At 34.1% G+C, this 24,879-nt stretch overlaps 1 protein-coding gene across 9 annotated transcripts in view; it reads left to right on the top strand.

The window, feature by feature from the left end:
• Positions 1 to 24,879, top strand: part of LOC147068868 (uncharacterized) — a 149,239-nt gene that overhangs the window by 51,667 nt on the left and 72,693 nt on the right. For 8 of the 9 annotated variants that reach the window (XM_085951392.1, XM_085951395.1, XM_085951391.1 and 5 more), the window contains 4 exons: positions 11,620 to 12,052; positions 12,744 to 12,978; positions 22,801 to 22,934; positions 24,142 to 24,343. In XM_085951392.1, the coding sequence (XP_085807518.1) occupies positions 11,627 to 12,052; positions 12,744 to 12,978; positions 22,801 to 22,934; positions 24,142 to 24,343 (997 nt within the window). In that variant the 5' untranslated portion in view covers positions 11,620 to 11,626. Of the gene's footprint in view, positions 1 to 1,505; positions 1,721 to 11,619; positions 12,053 to 12,743; positions 12,979 to 22,800; positions 22,935 to 24,141; positions 24,344 to 24,879 lie in introns of those variants that run through there. The other variant, XM_085951396.1, reaches the window with a different exon arrangement.

The raw sequence follows: 24,879 nt of genomic DNA, 5'->3' as shown, positions 1-24,879 counted from the left end.
AGTAAATCTAAGAAAAAGAGCTGTCGATGTGCTTATTGTAGTACGGCTAGAGAGCCAAAACGCATATCTTATTTTTGTAAGCAATGTAACGTACCGCTTTGCATACTATGTTTTGTATGTAAATTTTGTATGTACCTACGTAAATGGTTGTAAAAAAATAAAAAATGAATTGTAACTTTTCTTATGATTAAATAAATAATATGTACAACCATTATTTATTTGTTTTATTTGAAAAAAATATATCAAAAAATCAAAAAAAAAAAACACCTGAATGGGCACTGGTTGATAAAAAAACCATCATAAATTATAGTTTTACCAAATTTCTGATAGATATTTTTTATTTTTATATTGAAATTGTTTTAAGATATTAAATATCTGATGCAAAATGATAGAGATCGGTTAGAAATGAAGAAAATAATGCTTTGCCCTGCGCTGGCCTTTCATACGGGGGCTCCAGATTCGATTCCATGCGAGGTCACAATGTTTATATGACTTTCTCAAAGTATTTGTGATTGTTTCACTTCTATTACTAATTTTATTATTGTCTCACAACTAGGGATTGCAATACCGGTATTTCAAAACCGGTAATCCAGTATTTATCAATACCGAAATACCGGTTTTCAAAATCCAAAATACCGGAATTTTTGGTATTAAGAAAGCACACTTGTTTACGTTTTTTAAAATGAATAATTATAAGTCGTGTGCTGCTAAAATGCAAATAATATATATAGTGAATTCAATAGAGGTGAAAAAATAATAAAACAAATTTCATCAAATATATTTATATAAGTAATTGTCGCAATGAATTATTATCATAATATTATTTCGAAATAGAAAACATCCGTGACAAAAATGTTCAATAATTCTATAATTATTGATGACTGTACAAGCGTTGAATATAAGAAGTTTTTCCTGCAGCCGGACTTATTTGCACTTGATGAACTTTTCAGCGCTTTAGTTAAAATTATCAATATATTCAAATTATTTGTAAAAATCACTAGTTCTACAATAATTATGATGAATACCTATATATTTTTTGAATGTCAACATAATAAATGTAGGTATGTAGGTTTTTGCTATAAAATAATATTCAAAAGAGATTTTAATAGCTATATTTATTGATAGCAAATACTTCTGTTTTTATAATGTTAAAATAATAATAATAATTTCGGTATAATAATAAATACCGAAAAACCGGTATTGACATTTCATTCGGTATTGCAATCTCTACTCACAACACTACTATTATTGGGCCTCATGGCCTATTGTAGTGTTGAAAAGAATATAATATATGTATGTATATTAGTGTAGTGTTGTTCATAGATGCTGTAGAGTATAGATGTAGAGCAAGCCCACGAATTATGGATAAAATACTACGTAATAACATTGTTAAATCGTAAGATAAATTTAATTTACTTCACTTTTGAAGTTTATATATTACGTAATATTGAGGTTATCACGAAGAGACGCTTCTTGTAACTGGAACATGTGTCCCACAGCGTCAAGGATTCCGTTGCCGTGGCCGGCCCTGTCTCACCATGCAGTGGTGCTATAATATGTGCGATGTACGCGCTACAGGTCTGGCGGGAGGCGCAAGAGTTGGCGATGGACTAAGTCTAAGAGAAGTGGCGCAAACATGTGCCGGGCTGTACAGGGTGAAAGAAAGAAGAAAGAAATATGTATTGGATATATCAGAGTTACGAAGCTGCAAAACAGATTTGTATATATTATTTTTTTAAACAAAAAATAAATTCATTTTTATTTTACTTACGTTTTTCCTATTTTTAAATTTCTATAAGTCACTTGAAAAACGTAAAATTAGTGTTTCACTATAGCGTAAAGGATTTCCAGAAAAGAGTTCTCGAGAATTCTCGAGATATCGGGAAATTAAATAAAAACCTGTAAAAAACCTAAAGTCAGTGTAAATACAGACAAATTCTAACTAAATATGATTTTTTTTTATTTATTTAAGAAGACAAACAAAATAGAAGTAGGAAAACAAAAATAATTCAAAACATTACTCATTAAAACAACATTTTAAAAAACACAGACTGTCAATCGTGGCGTCTGACAATCGCGTACGCTATTGACACACAAAATTCCCCGATGTTGCAAAAATTGCGCTCATTTTGAGTCGACGTTGGCTTAATTGTGTTAATGCCCCGACCAGTCTTTGAACGTTTTGTGTTTTCTGTCCACTTTTTCCGTATAGAAAATCGTTTTTTCAATTAATATTTAATAATAAAGATATCCCAAATCCAGAGAAAAGATTCGCGAGATCCGGGATTTCCCGAAATGTTAAAAATTTCAATTTTGGAGATTCGGGATAGAAAATCTCGAAAATTTCTCGAGAATTCCCGAAACCCAACTCTAAGTGTGATGGAGCCGCAGTGTCTGCGCGTGTCCTAACACTTTGTCGCATTCCTTTACCGCTTCGCTTGACTTTATCCTTAATATCAGAAAGCGTCGCGACGTTGAATGGAAAACACTCGGCGCTCATCCGTTTCCGGTTCGAGTGTTGGATTTAATTGGGCGTGGAAATTGCAAAGTGCATTTGTATGCACTTTAGAAGATTTAGCGCAAGGGCTTCGTCGGATCAATACATATATTGCTATTACGTTTTGCGGCGCCGTTGCATCGAATTTATTACCATTTATACCTGCAGTACCAGATCTAGGAATACAACGATTTAACATCGATATCTCTGCACCTGGTTTGCCATTTAGGAGTTGGCCATCTGGTGAATAATCAAAACGACGAATAAAATGCGACAACGTATAATTTTTTAAAGTTACTTAAAAAAAGTTGAAAAAAAAAGTTCAGTTCAAAATGTCCCTCAGAGGCGGACGAAACCGGTCCTAATTTATTGATTAAAAGTGGAATAATTACTACAAAAAAATTGCGTTTTATTAAATTAAACAACAATACAATACAGTTCCACCATGAATTGACAGTTAACACAATAAAAGAAATTAAAACAAGTTATTAATTCAGAATTCCCAGACATAACAAAATGTCAGTGAATGCAGAACTATTCTAACTTACATTTGAAATTTTTGAGGAGAGAGTTTTTTAAAACAAGTTACTGAAATTATTTATTATCTTTATGGATAAATGGATGCATTAATTATTTTAGTAAGATTATTGATGAAAAAAATGGTGCATACACTCGTCCATATAAATAATAAATAACTGAAGTAGGCTGTTTCAAAAAACTCTTCTGCAAAGTATTTCAATTGTAAGTTAGAATAGTTCTGCTTTCAGCTGACGAAAATATAAACAGTAATAATTAACCTACATACCCACGATGGTCACGCGGCTTAAGCATCGGTCTATAGTGTCGTAGGTCCCAGGTTCGAATCCTGGGTCTGACAAATACACATAATGTTTTTCAATTTGTGTTTGAGCCAGAGTATGGACCAAATGGGTTAAGCAAGTGGCTTACATCCATTTCTCGTAATAACAAAATCTGTTAATATAAACCTCCACTCGATGTCGAGGCCCATAATATGATCTTATTAGGATCGGACATGGTCAACATTTTTTTTTGAAAACATTTCATATATAAGACACCCGACGGGACTTGAACCTGTAACTACTGAATTCGCGCCAGTGTGCTTTTGAAATTAAGCTACGAGCATTATACTTAATTATGAAGAATTTAACTTGTAGTTCTTATATAAAATGCTATCAAATTGCGATAATAATGTTGGCTATCGGTTTTATATATTAAAACAAGGTAGGTATCAATTAAATGCCTTAATTACTAACCGAATAAAGAGATGTTACGGAGACTTGAAGCTTTCAGGATGTGGCTGTATAGATGCATCCTCAAAATTCCTTGGACTGACCGGGTAACAAATGTTGAAGTTCTCAATCGAATGGGGAAGGACCGAGAAGTTCTACGTGGTATCAAAACCAGGAAACTACAGTACCTCGGCCACATTATGAGAGGACAAAAATACAGCATTCCCCAACTTGTCGTTCAAGGAAAGATCAATGGGAAGCGTAGCAGAGGACGGCGCCGCATTTCGTGGCTTAAGAACCTTCGTGATTGGTACAAGTGCAGCTCCACCGAACTGTTCCGGGTAGCAGATGACAAAGATAACGCCTTGATGGCGGCCAACCTCCGCTAGGGGATGGCACAATAAGAAGAAGACTAACCGAATCTTGTTCAACAAAAAAATTCTCTTAAAATATTCCCACCCCAATAAACCAATTATACATTAAAATTTTAGCAATTTTATTCATTTTCCACTTGACATAGTTCATTTTGCACTTTAACTGCACTATATTGACAATAGTAAAGTTATAAAATAACACAAACTCATTAGTAAATTTCGGTACGCATAGTTGATAAAACTCTTCATGTAATAAAAAAAACCTTCTCCACCATACATACTTAAGCTGATACGTTGTCTAAACAATCGACTCACTCTGTACCCTGCTTCAAAATAATGAATTATAACAAATAAATTATTTCTTTTATTGAACGTAATATACAAGATTTGAGAATGTAACATTCTATAATATCTTCACTGTACAAGCTACTTGTAGCCCTCAAATATCAAATTGTTCAGGAAGTGAAAAAAACTTTGGGCTTTGAATTTAATTATTATCTTATATAATATTTATTTATTATTTTATAAATTATATGCTTTTATTACAAATTGAGTGGCTTACTCTGTACGTACCCTGTGGCTTACGTTTAGAGAGGGTTACAATTTGGCTGGAATATGTTTTGTCAAGTTATAAATCGCTTAAAAAGTTAGGGTTGCGGAAGTTAGCCTGTACAGTGACGAATATTGAACATATATAATTTCAAAACATCTCATGCATATCCACACTAGAAAAATCTTTAAAAAATATATACGACACCCGACGGAACTTGAATGCTTATCAAATTGCCTTACAATGTTGGCTATCCAGCCGCGCGAATCAATGGTTACAGGTTCAAGTGCCGTCGTATATTTTTGAAGTTATACTTCTTTTGGCGCATTTGGGAAATCAGATCATAGTGTATTTTTGGCGTGTGACATGTAACACATAATTTCTTTTTTCACACGAAAAAAAAACGCACATGATTGGATTCGAACCACCGATTCTTCGATTATCAGCCGAATTCACTACCTTTTCGCCACAGTATTATACTGCAATCGTGACGATTATACAGTATAATATTATAGTTTAGAATTGTTCTGTTGCCTAGGCAGCGAATTTATTATTATCGGCCATTTTCAATTCTTTACGTAAACAAACTATTAAACGTCAGTATGACAGTTGGTACTTAAAAAAACAACGAGAAACCATTAAATAATTTAGTAATATAAGTTAGAGTGTATAAAAATATACCAACGGCATTCCAATAAGCGGTCCTTTTTCTTACAAAACAAAATAATTAAAAGCTAGTCAAAGAATCTAGTTTATCATATGTATTTGTTTCAAAATAAATTGAATTGAATTGAACTTAACTAATGTGGAGCTCAACCAATAGATCTATTTTCAAGCCGGCTTTGAACTACGAGTCTAAATAACTATATGAAACCGAAGTTGGCAACAATCGTCCAAGAATACGACCAGCGATATCATCGGACAATACAAACATAGCGTTATATTATGTAATGTCATATTATATTATTCTTATGTAACAAATATCGAGAAGTAATCGTCTACGCCGTAGCCCCGTAGAGGGTCTACGGTCCGAGCAGTAGCGTTAATACACTCTGGGAAAGTGACATTTTTCACGTAGCTCGAGGGCCGGTGAAAAATGTTCTTCGACTTTTCATATCGTAAGAGCACCCGGAGGCTTATGCGGAGGCCCTTTGGGACCTCATTAAACCTCTATACACTGTGAGAATCGGACTTTCACGAAGTCATACTCTCTCTAACTGCAGATAGATGGAGGTTTGTGATGAATATTTATATAGAAAACAAAGAACCGGTCTATTTCGTTTCGTTTATATTTCGTCGTAAATACTACACTGTATCTCTTTACTAAGAAACCCTGCAGCTTCCAACATTCAAATATCTTTCGAGGTTATGTCAATATCCCATAGATCCGTTATACGTATCACTCATTATTCGTACACTATCCTTTACGCTGCTTCGATGGTCCAAATATAGTGTGTGTGATCCTGAAAAACATAAATTATTTCTTCTAAATTTTGTTCGAAATAATAAGTTAATAATAATAATTGGTGCATTAACTCTTTCATTTTAATTCATTCATTTTAAAATAAGTATATTGGAGACATCCCAAGCTACATAATGTTATTATACTATAATTTATTCAGTATATAATTGGTTGGTTTCGGCATTTGAACTTTTAGAATCGATGTTTCCGCCAAATCTCAGATGTACATTGATACGACCGATTTACAAGCACTAGAGTTCGTGAGCGGACACAGCAGCCTCCGACGTTTGACGTGGCTGGGACATGTTTTCCAGATGCCGTCAGAGAGTGCGACACTTTGTACCCTTGTGGCACAATATCAAAGGTTCCGTTGCCGTAGCCGATCCTGTGCCCTATGTCCCAATGCTGGGACGTGAACGTAGCTAATTGGTTTAATTGTGAACTGACGATTAGTAGATAAACAGTTAACAAATATTTCCTGGGTCTTTCTGATGTTACAGGTTTGATAGGAGTTTATTCTCTGGGCCCCGCATCGGTTGAAGTACAATCTTATGGTGGAGAAGGCCCAGAAGAAATTTTTGAGACTCATTACCTTTAGGCTGTATGGATATTATTGGTGGCTTTATCCGACTGACTATCTCTTAGATATGCTGAAATACTATGTGTAGATGGAAACTGTCATTCTTGGTAGTATTGACTTATGAGCCACTGATAATTTTCGTAGAAATCGGGAGCATACGTTGTTTGTTTTTCTAATGTGCGGAACAAACTTGTCTTTGGTAATGTCAATTGGGTCGTAGATAGACGTTGTTTTATAAGTTTTTAATATAGGGTAATTCTGTGTGCTTCCATGTAATCCATTATTTTACTTATTATCTTTATTTAAATATTGTTAATACTTATTTTTACCACGTTTTTCTTAGCTTGTATTCTTGTTTGTCCGGTGGTTGTTTATCCAGTACAAATCTTGCAATCGACTACCTGACTAGCTAGACATTTGAAACTTTTAGAATATATCAGAACAGGATGCCAATGCATTCTTTTAATACATTTAGTCATCTTTAAGCAGAATTGAATTCATTTTCAGTTAATTCTGTTTTGTATGAAAAGTTATTTCGGAAGAAATCCGTAATCCAATCCACTATTAATTATTGGTTGCTAAGGGACGGGTCCTAGCAACTAAATTATTAATATATACATGCATTACTAAGGAAATCAAAATGACATTTCAGTATTCTATATTTGTTTGTTTGTTGCTAAATAGCAAAAAAATGATTTGTTGACAATTGCCTTATTTGTCCTAAATTATTAATACATATAATTTGTTACATATAAGAGGGCTCGCACATCATAACTCGCCGCATGATGTGACGTCATCGTAAACCAAGAAACAAACGTTATCAAATGGAGCTTCGCAGATTGGCCGATGCAACTGCAACGCGAGACGATCCGCAGATGCAACATGTCGCATGTCATACAGCCTGCATGTTGGAACTAAATAAAGCCGACTCCGCGCAAGCGCACAGCTGCACAAACGGCCATTTCTCTCCAGACTGTCGCCGCGTTCGGAGCAGCCACGATGCGGCGAATGTCGATATCGCTAGGCAGATGTGCGAGGTTTTATCAAGGAACACCGCCTGCCCATTCTTGGAAGCTTTGATTTATGTCGGTTAGGCACACGAGGCGAGTTGTGATGTGCGAGCCGGCTAATGATTCAACAGAAAATTTAAAAACGTGGTATATAAAAAGTTCTTTTTATCTTGTAATTATTATTTGATATTCCGGACGATTTAAATTTGTCATGTTCAATATTTATGTAAAATAAATAAATTTGAAGGAGTTCGAAGTGCTGTGAATTTTGGCGTTCAAAATAGCAATATCAGATCCTGCAAAGTTCTGACCGTTTAGACTCCACCATTCAGTACAGTTTCGTCTAGATGAGAAGGTCCGGCATCTCTCGCAAGTAACAACTATGTATATACGTACCTCAGAAATGAACAAGTTCGCAGTAAAAAACTTTACACCCCGACTGCGAGCTACGTACAGTTCGCGAATGCTTTTCGGGACGACTTTTACGCAAGTTTTATGTGTTTATTGCGTCCCGGTCGTACTTATTACGACGTTATTTCCGTTTTTCTGCCGTAAAAATCTTTGTTTAGAGGGCCGCGGATAATAACTTTGGGATATAAGCTATATCGTAGGGCTCGCTATGATTCTGACGTGGGGAGTTTTGGATTATTAGAAACAAGGCACTAAAAAGTAAATAGTCGAATTGGCGAGAAGGGACAAATAATCTCATTGCTGACGAAGGAAATACGTTTGATAAATCAACTATTGGACTGACGTTGGTTATTCGTCACTATTTTGCGTCTTATTCATCCCCAGCCCCTATTGGAGATTGGGCACTATCAGGGCTTCAGTTTAATATATGCTACACGTAGACTGAAGCTAAATAAAACGTTTTATATAAAAAGAACTTTTTATATAAAACGTTTTTAAACTTTGTGTTGAATTATTATGCTCAATATGCTCAAATTTGTACTTAATATGAAGTCAATAAAAAACAAACACACAAACAAATATAGAATTCTGAAATGACAAACATTTTGACATTTCATTTTGATTTCCATAGTAACGCATGTATATATTAATAATTTACACCCACTTAGCAACCAATAATAGACTTTTACTTTTTACGGATTTTTCTGTAATAACTTTCCATTCAAAATAGAATTAACTGAAAATGAATGTTTCTGTGAAATTTTCCGTTGTTCTCAATATGCTCAAACTTGTACTTGATATGAAGTAAATAAATAACAAACAAATATAGAATACTGAAAAGTCATTTTGACACTTTATTTTGATTTCCATAGTAATGCACCTATATATTAATAATTTAGTTGCTAGGACCACCTACTTAGCAACCGATAATAGTCTTTTACTCTTTACGGATTTTTCTGAAATAACTTTCCATACAAAACAGAATTAACTGAAAATGAAACACATAGTGTGGCATGTCATTAAAGACTGCCCAATACTATAAAAGTAGTGATGGTCTCTCGGTGCTCTGAGCAGAGAACACAATTACGATATTGACCTCTAAAAATCTCAAGACTACTACTGAACAACAAATAATTACAAGATAAAAATAACTTTTATGTACAACGTTTTTTAATTTTCTGTTGAATTATTATGCCCAGTATGCTCAAACTTGTACTTGATATGAAGTAAATAAAAAACAAACAAATATAGAATACTGAAAAGTCATTTTGACACTTTATTTTGATTTCCATAGTAATACACCTATATATTAATAATTTAGTTGCTAGGACCACCTACTTAGCAACCGATAATAGTCTTTTACTCTTTACGGATTTTTCTGAAATAACTTTCCATACAAAACAGAATTAACTGAAAATGAATTCAATTCTGCTTAAAGATGGCTAAAAGTATTAAAAGAATGCATTGGCATCGTGTTCTGATATATTCTATAAGTTTCAAATGTCTAGCTAGTCGGGGAGTTAGTTAAAAATCGGTTGCAAGATTTGTACTGGACAAACAACCACCGGAAAAACAAGAATACGAGCTAATAAAACGTTGTAAAATGGATCTTTTTTTAATGAATTTCTAAATAATAATATAGACACAGAGTAAGTACAGCTGCGAATTGCGGATATCTTTAAGAATGTCGACGAATTGAAAGGTGCCCTGGCGGTGGATAAGTCGGACTAACAGAATTGGAGTGAGAACCTAATCGGTGGATCCTCTTCTAGTCAAAGCCTCCGTAAAATCATAAAGAAAAATAATAATATATATATTATTGAAAATAAACTATAGATCGAGGGTACTTTGCGATCAGGGTTTTGCCTTTCGGCATCTTCAGGCACTATCCACACTCACCAATGGAAATTCATACTGACTCCAGAATACAGTTAATTACTAACTAAAGAAGCGAGTGTAAAAATAGTGTTGGGAATTTTAAGTATTTGGAAGTTGGCTGTTAAGATGCGACATAAATAACGCACACTTAACTTTGTCAGTCAAACGTATTTGTTTTCATGGAATTAATACTACAATGTGTAGATAGTGGTGGTTAGTTTTAAAAATTCAATTGATCCTAGCCTAATCCAAGCCATAACAAATAATAGTTATTTATATCTATAAATTATCTAAAATTATGCCGTTACACCATACATAATTATTTATAGATGGAAGAATATTTTTATCGCAGGCAGGGCTTAATAATTAAATTTAAAAAATTAACCAACACTATCTACAATATGTATTCTTAATTTAACGAAAACAATTACGTTTGACTGAAAAGGTGTGCGCTATTTTTGTTGGATCGACCATAGCATACCTAAACTATTATGGTTTGGTTTTATAATGGTTTAATGGAAATTTAAAAACTAACCAGCACCATTTGAAAATTGTTTTCTTAGTTCATTGAAAACGAATAAGTATGACTGACAAAGTATGGTGTGCACTATTTAGGTCGAATCTTAACAGCCTACCTCCACCCCTCCCCAATGGTAAATATAATAGATACCTATTAGTAATACATTCAGCATGCGCATTAAATTATCGATACTCATAAAGTATGAGAATAAAATATTGTAAAATTTCTGACTTTAATTTTCGCATTATGACAGTCAAAAATTTGCCATTTACGTAGTTATGATTGGACGATTTTTATGCGTTGTGCGTTAGAGAAACGATCCATTGTTTTAAATGGTAGACCTTTCACTGACGATATGTCAAAAAACACGCGCGAAATATTTGAAAGTTTACAAATGACAGGACTGTGAAATTTGTACCACGAGTTGAGTTGGATATCTCTACTATTTTTTATCTTACCTGAATTTTCATATAATATATATGGTGATAAACAGCTCAATCCGTGTCAGCATATTGATCGGTGAAATCGGTATTACCGAAGTTACAAATTCTCTAATAATATCCATTTCCCGGAGTGTCCGATTATTGTAAACTCAGTAAATAGCTTACTGCAGATTATTTTCGCGATATCCATTTTTCCACATAGTCAGCTATATATAATGACGCAAACCCCATATTATAGTAGCTGACTCAATTATAATAATTATTTCCTAAATATTCTTTTCAAGATATTGTTTTGATTGTGAGTACGTCAATAAATAGCGGATCATAATTCATTGGAGATGTCACCCGAATATAAGTTCCCGGTCTGTTAGTATCACAATCTCTGTATCGCTCCGCACAACATCTCATTCTACCGAGATCGGACCTCGGAACAGTATCATAGGTATTGTAACATAACTACTTTAACATACTCTTGTACCGACTGTTGCTGCAAATAAAACTCGCGTCTCCATCCATCGGAGCAACCACCAAATCTCGACTTCTCATCTCTACTTCTGACGACCTCTTCAACCAGAACACCATGACTATCCACATTGCTGACTCCGACATATATATTACGAATTAATTTTCCCTTTTCTTTCCAGATCAAAAATGCTGTCTGCTTATAAAATATCTATGAGACATGGAAAGCAAACATCAAAAACATTTCTAACTAATAACTATCTACAACAATGTAGTTTTAGTTTAAATAAAACAATTTCTTTACTTTCTAATGAACCAGAAAACTATGTACTAAAAACTTTCAACAAATACAATATAAAAAATAGTACAAAGCCTTATGTTTCAAAAATTTTCAATCCGGAATTATCACCTTCAAATTTTTGGATGCAAAAGAGATTGTACTCAAGTGGTCCGAGAATTTCCCAAGGTCTTATAGACTTATCGGAAGAAGTGGCACGAGGACTTGAAGATGGAAAACCAATCGTGGCGTTGGAGTCAACTATCATCACTCATGGAATGCCTTACCCTCATAATCTGGATACTGCTGTAGCAGTGGAGCAGATAATCAGAGATCAGGTTTGCTTTTTTTCAATATGGTTTTGTTTTACAATTAAGATTAACCTTAAGGAGTGTCTAAACCTAACTTGTATTTTCTTCAAATCTTCTGGAGTCTGCTATCTTGGAAAGAGATACATATTACATACGTGGCAGTGGAGATGACTCGATATTGAGTGACTGTTAAACGTTTAACGGAAACTAGCAAAATCTTTAAATAGTATGCAATTATTGATCTGTAATTCTAACTGATATTTAAATGAAGAAAATCAGCACCGAATTTTGGAGAAGTAAAGTTTCAGGAAGTTCAGATGGAAAAATACCATATTAAATAAACCAAACATATTTAATAATAAATACAAAAATTTCTATGTATTAGTCTATTAGAAAAAATATTTACCAAGCGGGAGTCGAATCTGTATCAGTTTAATCTATTGAGGAAGTTTGCGTCCGAGGATATATATAATTCTGTTAATATTGGGGATTACTTTTTATGATTGTAAATCAAGGTATTAACAATATGTATTTACGTGGATGGTGTTAGGATCTGTCAAAAAATTACTAGAATACAAGCCACCATTTTGTTTTTGTGGCAGCCAATAGAAGAAGAAAATAACAAATTTGTTACAAATACTCGTATAATCATTCGTACAAATTTTAGATTTGATAATCGATCTGCCTTTAAATTACTTCAAATTATCAATATTTTCAGGGTGCAGTACCTGCCACGATAGCCATACTGCAAGGTCGAATTTCCGTTGGCCTCAGTCATGAACAGCTGTCAGGCCTGGCCGAAGGAAGAGGCAAAGGATCTGACACCATTAAAGTATCCAGGAGGGACATGGCGAGGGCTGTAGCATTTCGGATGAATGGAGGGACCACTGTGTCCGGTACTATGGTGATAGCTGCGAGGGTTGGAATACAAGTCTTTGTCACCGGTGGTATAGGTATGTAAAATGGTATTTTTAACAAAGTCCATATAATATATACCTAATATTAAAAAATCCTGTTAACAACCAAGGTTAGTGCCTGGAACAACTCTCGTGTAAACCGCCCCCCCTAGATCCATAATCCACAAGCATCCCAAAATTACAGTCCACTGCAAAAAAGCGCCACCAGCATGTTATATATATATCGGATGACTTAGATTTTTATTATAACTACCTAAAGTATCGACTTACCAACTTTTGGCAGCAACCCCACGATTTGCAAAATATTTCTGTGGTTTTTCAAAATAAATATATATTACCAGAGTCGCAGAATAAAGTTAGGCTGGACTGCTTTTGGCCGCCTGAATAATGTCTTCAAAAGTGACCTTCCACTGTGCCCAAAGCGCAAAGTGTTCAACCAGTGTGTGCTTCCCGTGATCAAATATGCGTGTGAAACATGGACCCTAAGTAAAAGAGAGATCCAGAGTAGCACAAAGTGGTATGGAGAAGTGCATGCTGGGCATAACGCGAAAGGACAAAAAGGGGAATGAGTAGATAAGGAAGCAGACAGGGGTTTGTGATGTAATAGAGTTTATTAAAAGCCTCAAATAGAGATGGGCTGGATACATAGCTCGAAGAAGAGACAATCGTTGGACAAATTTAGTCATCCAGTGGTATCCAAGAGGTAAAAAACGTCCGCAATGTAGACCTAGAGGCAGCTGGATCGATGAATTAATAAAGTTCTGCGGAAGTACGTGGCAGCGCAATGCACATGACCGAGATAAGTGGAAGCATCTTGAAGAGGTCTTCATCCAGCAGTGGATAGATTCAGGCTGATGATGATGATGATGACCTACCCTAAATAAATAATAGTTATTAGGTGCCTATCTCATTATTTTTATTTAAAACCCCTAATATTTTAATCTTTAGTTGTTATTATATAATTATGGCCTTCCGTCAGGATTTAGGGCAAAAACTTCGAAGCCGGTTACTTAGAGATAATTCATTATCTTGTTCTCACTTATACGCCTTTTCGTGAACTTTTGTTGTTGACTGCTGGACTTAGGCATTTTCCCATCCCTTATTCGACCCCATTTTCTTACCCTCTGAACCCACTTTTTCCTTACTCGTAACAGCTTATACCGCCCAATATTTTCCATAAACTTGTTTTAGGATGCTCTGCTATGAAATTCTTTCGCATGATTCGCAACTCAATGTGAAACAAATATAGGCCGAAGGGTCAAAATTATATTTGATTTCAGTTTTGTACTATTTATTCCATTTGAATTATTTTCTGTGACCCGGATTTCTATCCACTAGTGGCGAAGGGTGGAGGTAGGCTGTGGAGATCCGACATGAATAGTGCGCACTAAACTTTGTCAGACATAAATATTTGTTTTCATTCAACTAAGAATACAAATTGCAGCTATTAGGATTGGTTATTTTTAAATTGCAATTAAACCCTACCTAACCAAACCATAATAGATACAAGATAAAAAATATTATTTTTTGTTTAAAATATCTTAAATTATGACATTAAGTCATTCATAAATTTAGATATTTTATAGATCTATTATGGGTTAGTTAAAGGCAGGGTTTAACAGCCCACATGCCAGCGTACGTCAAAATGGAACTTTTATGCTATGTTCAAAGCATGATCCTGGACATTCCTTAAACGTTGTAGATTATCTATTTATATAATTTTGAAGCCTTATTATCTTTTATATTTATTTTAAACATTTGATGACTGCATAAAGTATTTTTATTACATAAAATAGCATTCTTTTAAACCTCTCGCTCTAATGTTTTAGAATATAGTCATATTTCAGTACATAAATGTGCAGTGGTGTTAAGATTTTTTACATTTATTGATTTTTAAACGCATTTACAAAACCATTAGTAAAATTAATGTTAACATTATATAGTGACATATTTACGTTACAGAATTATATTTTATAATCTTTTTGATCCCAAGTTTGATAAGAATTAAGCATTTTATTAGTCAAAAATGGGCACGATTAACACATTTGAAGATAGTTCTAAAGATACTGATTATAAGCTATGTCTTTGACCATTCAAATGTGATAAACAGCCTACGAATAATGTTTGCTTTATAATGATTATTGACCTAAGAATAAGGTAGTATCTTTTGAAATACGCCGTTTCTATTGGCATTTCCCAGTGGCTAAGCTACAACATACGGCCGTAGCCATAAATTGACAAACGATAAATGAAGTAGGGAGTAAGATCATGGCAACGCCCATGTTTGAACATGTACAGTTTTTAAAAAAATATTTTTTTTCCGGTTAGGTTCCAACACACCACTGCACATGGATGTACTGAAATATGACTATATTCTAAAGCATTAGAGCGAGAGGTTTAAAAGAATACTATGTTATGTAATAAAAATACTTTATGCAGTCATCAAATGTTTAAAATAAATGTAAAGGATAATAAGGCTTCATAATAAATTATATAAATATAATATCTAAACGTTTAAGGAATGTCCAGCGTTATGCTTTGAAAATACCATAAAAGCTCCATTTTAACCTACGCTGAGCATGTGGCACTTAATTGAATTTAAAACAAAAAATTGTTGTTTTAAATAATAATTGAATCATGTTTTAGTTCAGTACTAGCATAGTTTTGCAACTGAGGTACTAGGAAAGAAATTTGATGAAACACCTCGGACTCATGGTAGTAGTTAATTGCGTTGTGATTAGGTACAGTACAGGTTGCTTAATTGGTAAAGGGTATAGCCGGAATTCTATAGATTATATTTCTATATTGTGATTATGTTTGAGTTCCAATATATATATGTTTACGCCCACGATGGCCGAGAGGTAGCGTGTCGGTTTAAACGTTGTGGGTTCCGTGTTGTGATACCGGGTCTGGCAAAAATTTACATGTTGTTTTTATAAATGTAATTAATTGTACACAGAATATGGTCCCGGTAGAGCAAGTGGCTAATACCCATTTCTCGTAAAAACAAACATATTTTACATTATATAATTTAGAAAAACACTAACTGAGAGAGTATATCACAACCAGTAGAAAAAACTTTTTTGAAAAAAGTCTTTTCTATTGGTTGTGATATACTCTCTCAGTTAGTGTTTTACTAAATTATATAATGTTCAATAATCAGAATGATATATTCTTAAATCTTGTGAATTATTCGTTTGAATAAAAGAAATAGTTAATTAAAAACATATTTTAATACAACTTCCACTTCGTGGAAGCCCAATAATATATAGGTACTTAAGATTAAAATATACATTGAATATAAAATCATTTAATATTATAATAGTTTTATTCTTAATATTAAAATATATTATGAGAACTCATTCATGTGAATACAATTTTTTTTAGCAACGTATGAAATTTGAATGTTTTGCATGGAATATACCCTTCATCTACTAATAAACATAAATATATATGGAGATAAACAACTCAATCCGTGTCAGTGATCGGCGATGTTAAATATCTGACCGCAATTATAAATTCCTTAATATCCATTTCCCGTAGTGTCCAATTATGACAAACTCAGTAAATAGCTTACTGCAATTATAATTTCCGCATATCAGTTTTTCCGAATAGCCAGCCATATCCAATGACGTAGACTCCATATAGAGTAGCAGTTTCAATTATAATAATTATTTCCTAAATATTATTTTGATTGTGAGTACGTCAACAAATAGCGGATCATAATTCACTAGATATAAATGCCCGGTCTGTTAGTATCTCGGTCTCTGTATCGCTCCGCACAACATCTCATTCTACCGAGACTCGGACCTCGGAACAGTATCATACGTATTGAAACATAACTACTGTAAAATACTCTTGTACTGACTGTTTACGCCGCAAGTAAAACTCGCTCCTCCATCCATCGGAGCAACCACCAAATCTAGACTTCATCATCCACGGCACCATGATTCCCACAGTGGTGAACGCGATGTTCCACGCAACCTTCTACTGCCAAGTTCAGCAATGTGAAAAGGGGATACGAGACCGTATCACAAATATCATTGAATATCATTGAATCGTCTATTACAGAATCTTGAAATGTATTTAATAATTGTCTTGTTCACCTACACATTTGGATCTGTTTAATCCTCAGCTCCACAATTACTCACACGGTTGAAAATTCAATTACAGAGTTTTACTTTTAAACTCATGTTACGTAGTTGGAAAGAAAAAATAAATATTTTCCTAAAAAAAAAACAATATCACAACAAAGCTGTACTTACTGGTACTAAACAACACTTGGCCGGACGAGCAGCACCGGTTTCGCTGAGTGCTTAGCAGGGACCGTCACGGTAATTTGATTTTCTTAAAGGAACTTTGCCCTGAGAAGAAAAACTTTTAATGATCCGAAAAAACTTTTCCATAAGTTTTATTATTTTTTCTTCTGACTATACAAGCCTACATATTTATGGCATTACCTTTTTTATTAAATACGTAGTTAGCAGGCGGGATATATAATACCCGCCCCCTGTGTGAAGGAGTTTAGAACGCTCCCAATTTAATCCGCGGTGTGCGGGTTCTTATCCCGCGAATGGGTCAATTTCACATGTTTCTGTGCCTACCAAATTGTTTGAATTCACAGTCTAGTCATATTAGGGGTTAACTGAAAATAGTTCTTTGCATAATATGTATAGTGATAATGCCCAGTATTTTTTTTCGACCATGTCCGATCCTAAGAAGATCATATGGGTCTTCATAGAGTGGAGGTTTGTATTAAGAGCATACATAAGTGAAACGGCAAATAATTTTCAACAGTAGGTGGAACGAAATTTCGCAGTCGTCGCCAATCGGAGACTGACAGTCGAGGTGTGCGCACGTCAATTTGTTTTGTGATGGCGTCGGAGGAATATATTCTTAAATCGTGTAAAGATGGACTAAAAAATATTCCGCATGTATTTGAAAAAGAAAACATGTCAATGAATATACTATTGTTATTACTTATTACGAATAAAATAATAAACATAACATTAAAAGGACGCATGTTTAATTTTTATGACAAATTATATTTCGTTCGGCTCGCGTCATTTGCACAATCCGCGCATCGCCTAGTCACGATCTTTTTAGATCAGATCTTGCCAGACCCAGGATTCGAACTTGGGACCAACGGCGTCATAACCGAGCGGCCATCCTGTATACCATATGGTATGCACAGTAATACCATATCAAAAATCAACACTCGTACATAATGTGCCACGGCCGCCATCTTGAAAAATGGTGGATGATTTTTAGTTTTTCATCTATATCTAATTAACGGCTAGAAATATCGAATAATATTACACACAGTATATAGTAATATACACATATTATATACTACAATTTTATTAATTATTAGTTCTGGGGCGTGACGCGTCTTTGACTTCTATACCGTATCAGTAAATCATTAGGCGTAATCATGTATCACAAATGAATAGATTCTGAATCCCGTCCCAAATTGGCTAATAAATGTAACAATAAAATCACAGTGCTGCGTTGTGTTTTCCGGTTCACGCCTGACCGGCTGACCGCTAAGCCGGCCGTTCCGGTTAATCAACCGGAACAGATTGCGAACAGTCTGTTCTAGAGTCCATCTGGCGAATTGACATCGGACGAATAGTATTACACATTTGCAGAGCCGTAGTGACAATTTTTGACTTTACATAGTCCTTTATTAACGTTTTTAATAGTAAACAAATGTATTAATCAGAGACGTGCCATGTAGGGGTGTTGGGAAATGCGAAACACCCGGGCTGCAAGATTCAGGGTGCGGCAAAAGTCCGAAAAAATATTTTTAGTAAACATATATTATTTTATTCAATTAAATAAAACAAATCTTACAATAAGATTAGAGATTGCAATACCGACTGAGAATACCAATACCGGTATTCGTGAAATATATAAAGGAAATGTCAATTATATACCAATATATATATATATATCTATATTTCTCTGATACACAAAAAATACACATGACAACTTCTAAAACCCGCTGGGGACTGGCAAAAACATTTGGATAAATTTAAATTTAGGGAAGTAGGTAGGTACCTACAATATTGTATTTCGCAAATCTGCACGTGTCATTGCTGGTCACCAAAGACGTCGAAGGGCAACGGAAGTAAATGTGACATCGTGTAATCCGACAAAAAACGTACAGTCCTATTAAAAATATAATATTATTTAGGTGTTTGAAGTCTCCGATCTGGAGCTAATAATTCATCAGTCATGTACAGAACCACTGAAAAGTATTCTTTTAAAGTCTCAATAGGATGGGTCAGTGTGGTAACATAATAAATAAACCGTTTCTGTCCTATATATTATCTAGATATAGGTACCTATTTCATTAGTTAACTCCATTAATTCCCAATGTGTTATCATTGTTCCCAGAATGGACGATTTTACACCTCTTGATGTAGTATTTTTATTGTTTATAATTACTAATGATCTATTATTAGGGTTTGACGATTTATTATACACTTATCGAGTCTATTATTATAGGGGTTTTTTTTACAAACACTTCAACTATTCATAATTTGATTGTTATATTTTTTTATTGCGACCCTTGACTTGATAGGTAGGTAATGTAGTTTTTCCCTACTTTATTGTTATATAAGTTAGAGTTAATAGTTTTCGTTGTCAGTGTTTATTTACCTTTTGGTGAGTGTACACAATGCCTGAAGATGCCGAAAGGCGAAATCCGGGTAGCAAAAAACGATTCAAATGAAATAGTACAAAACTTAAATCCATTAGAATTTAAATTCAAATTCCATCAAGTACCTTCGGTCGATAGTATTAATATTAATCACAAAAACTCAAACAACACATTGAAACGAGTGGAAATGATTAGGAGTGGCCTTTATCTAGTAGCGGATTGCGTATCCGGAAATTTGTACGTAAACAGTTCACCGCAGGACACTTATTAATTCGTGTACTGCAGTACGTGAAACATGAGTTCGTGTAACATTTAATCAAATGACGAATTCTTTGTTGAACATTTCACCGTGGAGTATATTTGTACGTATGCTACAACATGTGGCGAATTTTATGAGATGTCTTTACTAGGTTAGGTTAGGGTTAATCTAGTTGGAACAGTACTATTTGAAAACAATCGCCGCATTTTTTAAGATACGTACAAATGTATTCCACGGTGAAATGTTCAACGAAAAACTCGTCATTTGATAAAATGTTATACGAACTCATGTTTCACGTACTGCGGCGCACGAATAAGTGTCCAACGATGAACTGCATACGTACAACTTACATGTAACCAGCGGATTCACCCCGGCTAATGATGATGCTATCCAAGTAACATATAATGTTCTTCGGAGGTTAGAGCCTTGTAAATCTCTGCGTTGGATAGGTTATACGTAGTTAATGTTTGAACTGATTGGACGTGAAAGACAGGTCGTTATATATCTATTATATCGCAAGGTATACTAGACTATGTCTGGCATAATAGGGGTGGTTAACCTTTTACGATACAATTCCATTGATTTGAAAGGTTTCTCTGTCATTTAATATATTTTATTTTATTACATTTATATTATACGCTTGGGCGCCGGTAATTTAGACAGCATGCATCATTATTACATAGCTAAATCCAGACATGTCCAACGCGTTGATCGCAGGATTAGTAGGATTTTATTATCGATCGTACTATAGGAATTGAGTTGTAATAATTACAAGATAAAAAGAACTTTTTATATACAACGTTTTTACATTTTCTGTTGAATTATTATGCTCAATATACTCAAACTTGTACTTGATATGAAGTAAATAAATAAAAAAAATAAACAAACAAATATAGAATACTGAAATGTCATTTTGATTTCCATAGTAACGCACGTATATATTAATAATTTTGTTGCTAGGACAACCTCTTTAGCAACCAATAATAGTGGATTGGATTACGGGTTTCTTCCGAAATAACTTTTCATACAAAACAAAATTAACCGAAAATGAATTCAATTCTACTTAAATATGGCTAAAAGTATTAAAAGAATAAATTGGCATCCTGTTCTAATATATTCTAAAAGTTTCAAATGTCTAGCTAGTCAGGAAGTTTGTTAAAAATCGATTGCAAGATTTATACTGGATAAACAACCACCGGACAAACAAGAATACGAGCTAATAAAAATAGATATAAAATGCGCGTACCTAACAGTGTCGAGGGGTGGAGGTAGGTTAAGATTCGACATAAATAGCGCACACTTAACTTTGTACTTATTTTTGTCATTGAACTAAGACTACAAATAACACATTTCATAGAGCGTTAATCAGTTTTTTTTTAAATTAAATTGAACCATACGCAAACCAAGCCTTAATAGATAATAGTAAAAAAAATATTCGTAGGTATATTATCTATAAAATATTTAAAATTATACCGTTTAATCATAGAACATTTTGGATATTTTATAGGTATAACAATATTTTTTATCGTATGTGGTTTGTAATTAACTATTTCTTTTATTCAACGAATAATTCACAAGATTTAAGAATATACCATTCTGATTATTGAACATACATAATTTTGAAAAACACTTTCTGAGAAAATATATTATAACCAATAGAAAAAATCTTTTTGAAAAAAGTAAGCCATCCTATGCTACAATGCGACGTACTAATTGCGACAAATTGTAACTATTGGCCTTTTTAATACCTACTCATCAGCGTTCGAGGTAAATGCAACGGACGGGGGCGTATACCCGGGAGATGCAGGATTAGATTCCCTGCCGGGGTGGCTTACTTTTTTAAAAAAGATTTTTTCTATTGGTTATAATATATTTTCTCAGAATGTGTTTTTCAAAATTATCTATGTTTATCTGGTTTGGTTTAGGCAGAGCTTAATTAATTTGAAATAAACTAACCAACACTATCTGTAATATTATGAATTCTTAGTTCAACGTATACAATAATAAGTATGACCGAAAAAGTGTGCACAATTTTGTCGTATCGCCCAAAGTATATCAAAACTATTACGGCTTGGCAAAGGCAGGCCCTAATTGATTTTTAAAAACTAACCAACTCCGTTTGTAAATTATTATAGTCTTATTTCATTGAAAACGAATACGTATGACTGACGAGGTTGATCTTGACAGCCTACCTCCACCCTTCACCACTGGTGCACATTGTGCCTGAAGATGCCGAAAGGCGAAATCCAGGTCGCAAGAAAAGACTCGTAAATGGAATAGTACACAACTTAAATCCATTAGAATTTATTATTTATATAATTTAATGGTTTGCAATCACACACTTCGTCCGTGTTCTCTCTTCTCTAATCGATATTATAATACTAGACAGGGTTTTCTCTTCAAAGATAAAGTGTATCTCTAATTCTCTATCTATCGATTTCTCGACTCTTTCGCTTTTACATTTGGGTCAATCTAAGATCAATCACGCTTTGCATTCAAGCCAATTCTATCGACTGAGGCAGTTTACGTAATATATAGATACTGAGGAAATTCGATTGGAATCGGTAGCGAACTTTTGTTTTATTTATTCTTCAAACTCATTTTGATCGTTGGTAACTTTGTCAATTCTTCTTCTTGCTTCATCCCCTGCTGGAAGTTGGCCACTTCCATGTTAATTTTTTCTTTATCCTCTACCATTCACAGCATTTCTGCAGAGCTACACTAGTCTCATTATCAATAAAAAGTGACTTAACCAGAGCTAAGTTAACCCATCGAAGCATGTATGTTTCATCAGGCCATGGACGAGTAAACTCGTGCGTTCTTGTAAACGTTATAAACCACATCCATAACATTTAAGGTCCATGATCTCGATCTAAACACACATTTAAAAAAAACAATAAGTGAATTTTTTTATAATTAATTTTTGTGTCAGGTGGTGTACACAGAGATGGTGAAAATACGATGGATGTATCAGCCGATCTGACAGAATTGGGAAGGACTCCTGTTTGCGTGGTTTCCAGTGGTGTGAAGTCCATCCTCGACATCGAGAGAACTTTGGAGTACTTGGTAAGAATAGGGAACTGCAGACTATAATATTCAAAGATTTTTTTAATCGTTGTTTTTCTAAGGCTGTTAGTAGTTATGATTTTTAACTAGTATTCACTGTGGCTTTTTTGTTACGTTGAAGAGATTTTATCGTTCGTTATTCTACGGTATACACCGGAAAGTGTATGGATGGTGAATGGGGAGCATTTTTGTAGAGCATTGTTGGGTAAGTTGGGTGTATGTCAAGTGTGGCTACTTGTTACTAAACGACTACTGAACGTTTACTTTTTTGAATACACATAATTTCAAAACACTTCTGAGAAATATATAACCATCAGAGTTATTTTTCTCGAAATACGACACTCGAAGGATTCGAACCTACACTCCCTGGAATTTGCGCCAATGTGCTCTGATCAATAAGCTATACATGTCCTATCTAAATGCGAAGAAGTCAACCAGTGATTTTTACAAGTTATACTCTCTGAAGCACTTTCTAAATTTCGTTAATGTATATTATTTAAAATAATATTTTCAAATATGAGAATTTTCTATATACAATAGTCACAAATAAGGTGAATTTATTTATTATTATATTTATAAGTAATGCAATTATAACGTGTGAAACTAGCGACATCTTTAAATAGTATGAAATTATTGGGCTTGTAATTGTAACTAATATTAATAATAGAAATATGAAAGATCAGCAACAATGAGACAACAACAAAACATATACTTAAACGTATTTAGTTTGTTTTGAAAACTTCTTGCTTTGCCGAATACAGCAGAACAACTTAACCCGCAGTACTTGATGTTAATGTATACTGAATGTATGTTATAATATCACATTGATTACTGTCTAAGTGTGCACCGTTAGTTATTCTTTTCGTTAACTTTCACCAAGGCTTGAAATGACCGGAGCGTCGTTCTGGTTCATAAAATCCTCAAAATATCGCTCCGCCTCGTGAAACAAAATATTTGACCATCTGAGCTAGATAGACCAGATTACAAAAAAATATTTTTAATTCGCTTATTTTTAAAAATACATATAAAATTAAATAGCTTTGTTAATATTTTCGTAAAATTATCAAGCGCCCCAGTTCGTAAAAATTTCCATTTCGAGCGCTGATTTTCACGGAGCTCTCAGTCGTCACCACTGGTGTCTATACGTGTAGTACTGTATTTGTGACGTTTGAAATTTTTGACACGATATTATGATTATTATGTTAAGGAAACCCAAGGAGTATGCGTGGCCACGTACGGCGAAACGACTGACTTCCCAGCCTTCTACACCAGGAGCTCCGGTTTCAAGTCTCCGTGCTGCGTTGCAAATTCTTCAGACGCTGCCAGAATGGTCAAAGCCACCTTCGATATGGACCTCGGATCTGGTCTTCTCATAGCGGTGCCGGTTCCTCAAGAATTCGCTTTGGAAGGTAAGAAACACAAATCGTTATTCGAATGCGTATCATGTGGAAAATATATTGAATTTAAATGTAATGTTAAGTTTAATATTGTTTCATCCGAAACAGTAGTTGTCTTCTAAATAACTGACAAACATTGTTGGCTCCACAATCTGATATGGATCGCAACCACCTTCTAAATAGGTGTTTTTACATTTTTTTAAATTGAAAAATGAAGCTACTCATTGCCGACTCAAGTAGAAAGCCGATACATTCACAACGACTGGTCCTACTTTTTCCGCCTCTCCCGTTGTTGTATATGTATGAAATGTCATTGTCTGTCATTGTTCTAAAGAGTGCTCATACTGACGCGTCTGTCGTTTTCACAAAGGGAATGGTTTGATTTGAATAGATAAGTTACATGATAAATAATACACTAGCATTAACACACATTCTACAAATGTGATGCATAGATCAATGCTACATATTTTTTGGAAATCGATATTACCACCGGTTTTTGTGTGAAGGACTAGTCTGACTTTGACAGCTGATGAATAACAGGAATGTAT

The sequence above is a fragment of the Rhyacophila brunnea genome, unplaced genomic scaffold (genome assembly GCF_057557595.1).
Source record: "Rhyacophila brunnea isolate RB1 unplaced genomic scaffold, BYU_Rbru_1.0 scaffold_24, whole genome shotgun sequence".
In the NCBI taxonomy this organism is placed as follows: Eukaryota; Metazoa; Arthropoda; class Insecta; order Trichoptera; family Rhyacophilidae; genus Rhyacophila; species Rhyacophila brunnea.
Note: the sequence above shows the minus strand (reverse complement) of the source record. Positions and strands in the feature narration are given on the sequence as shown.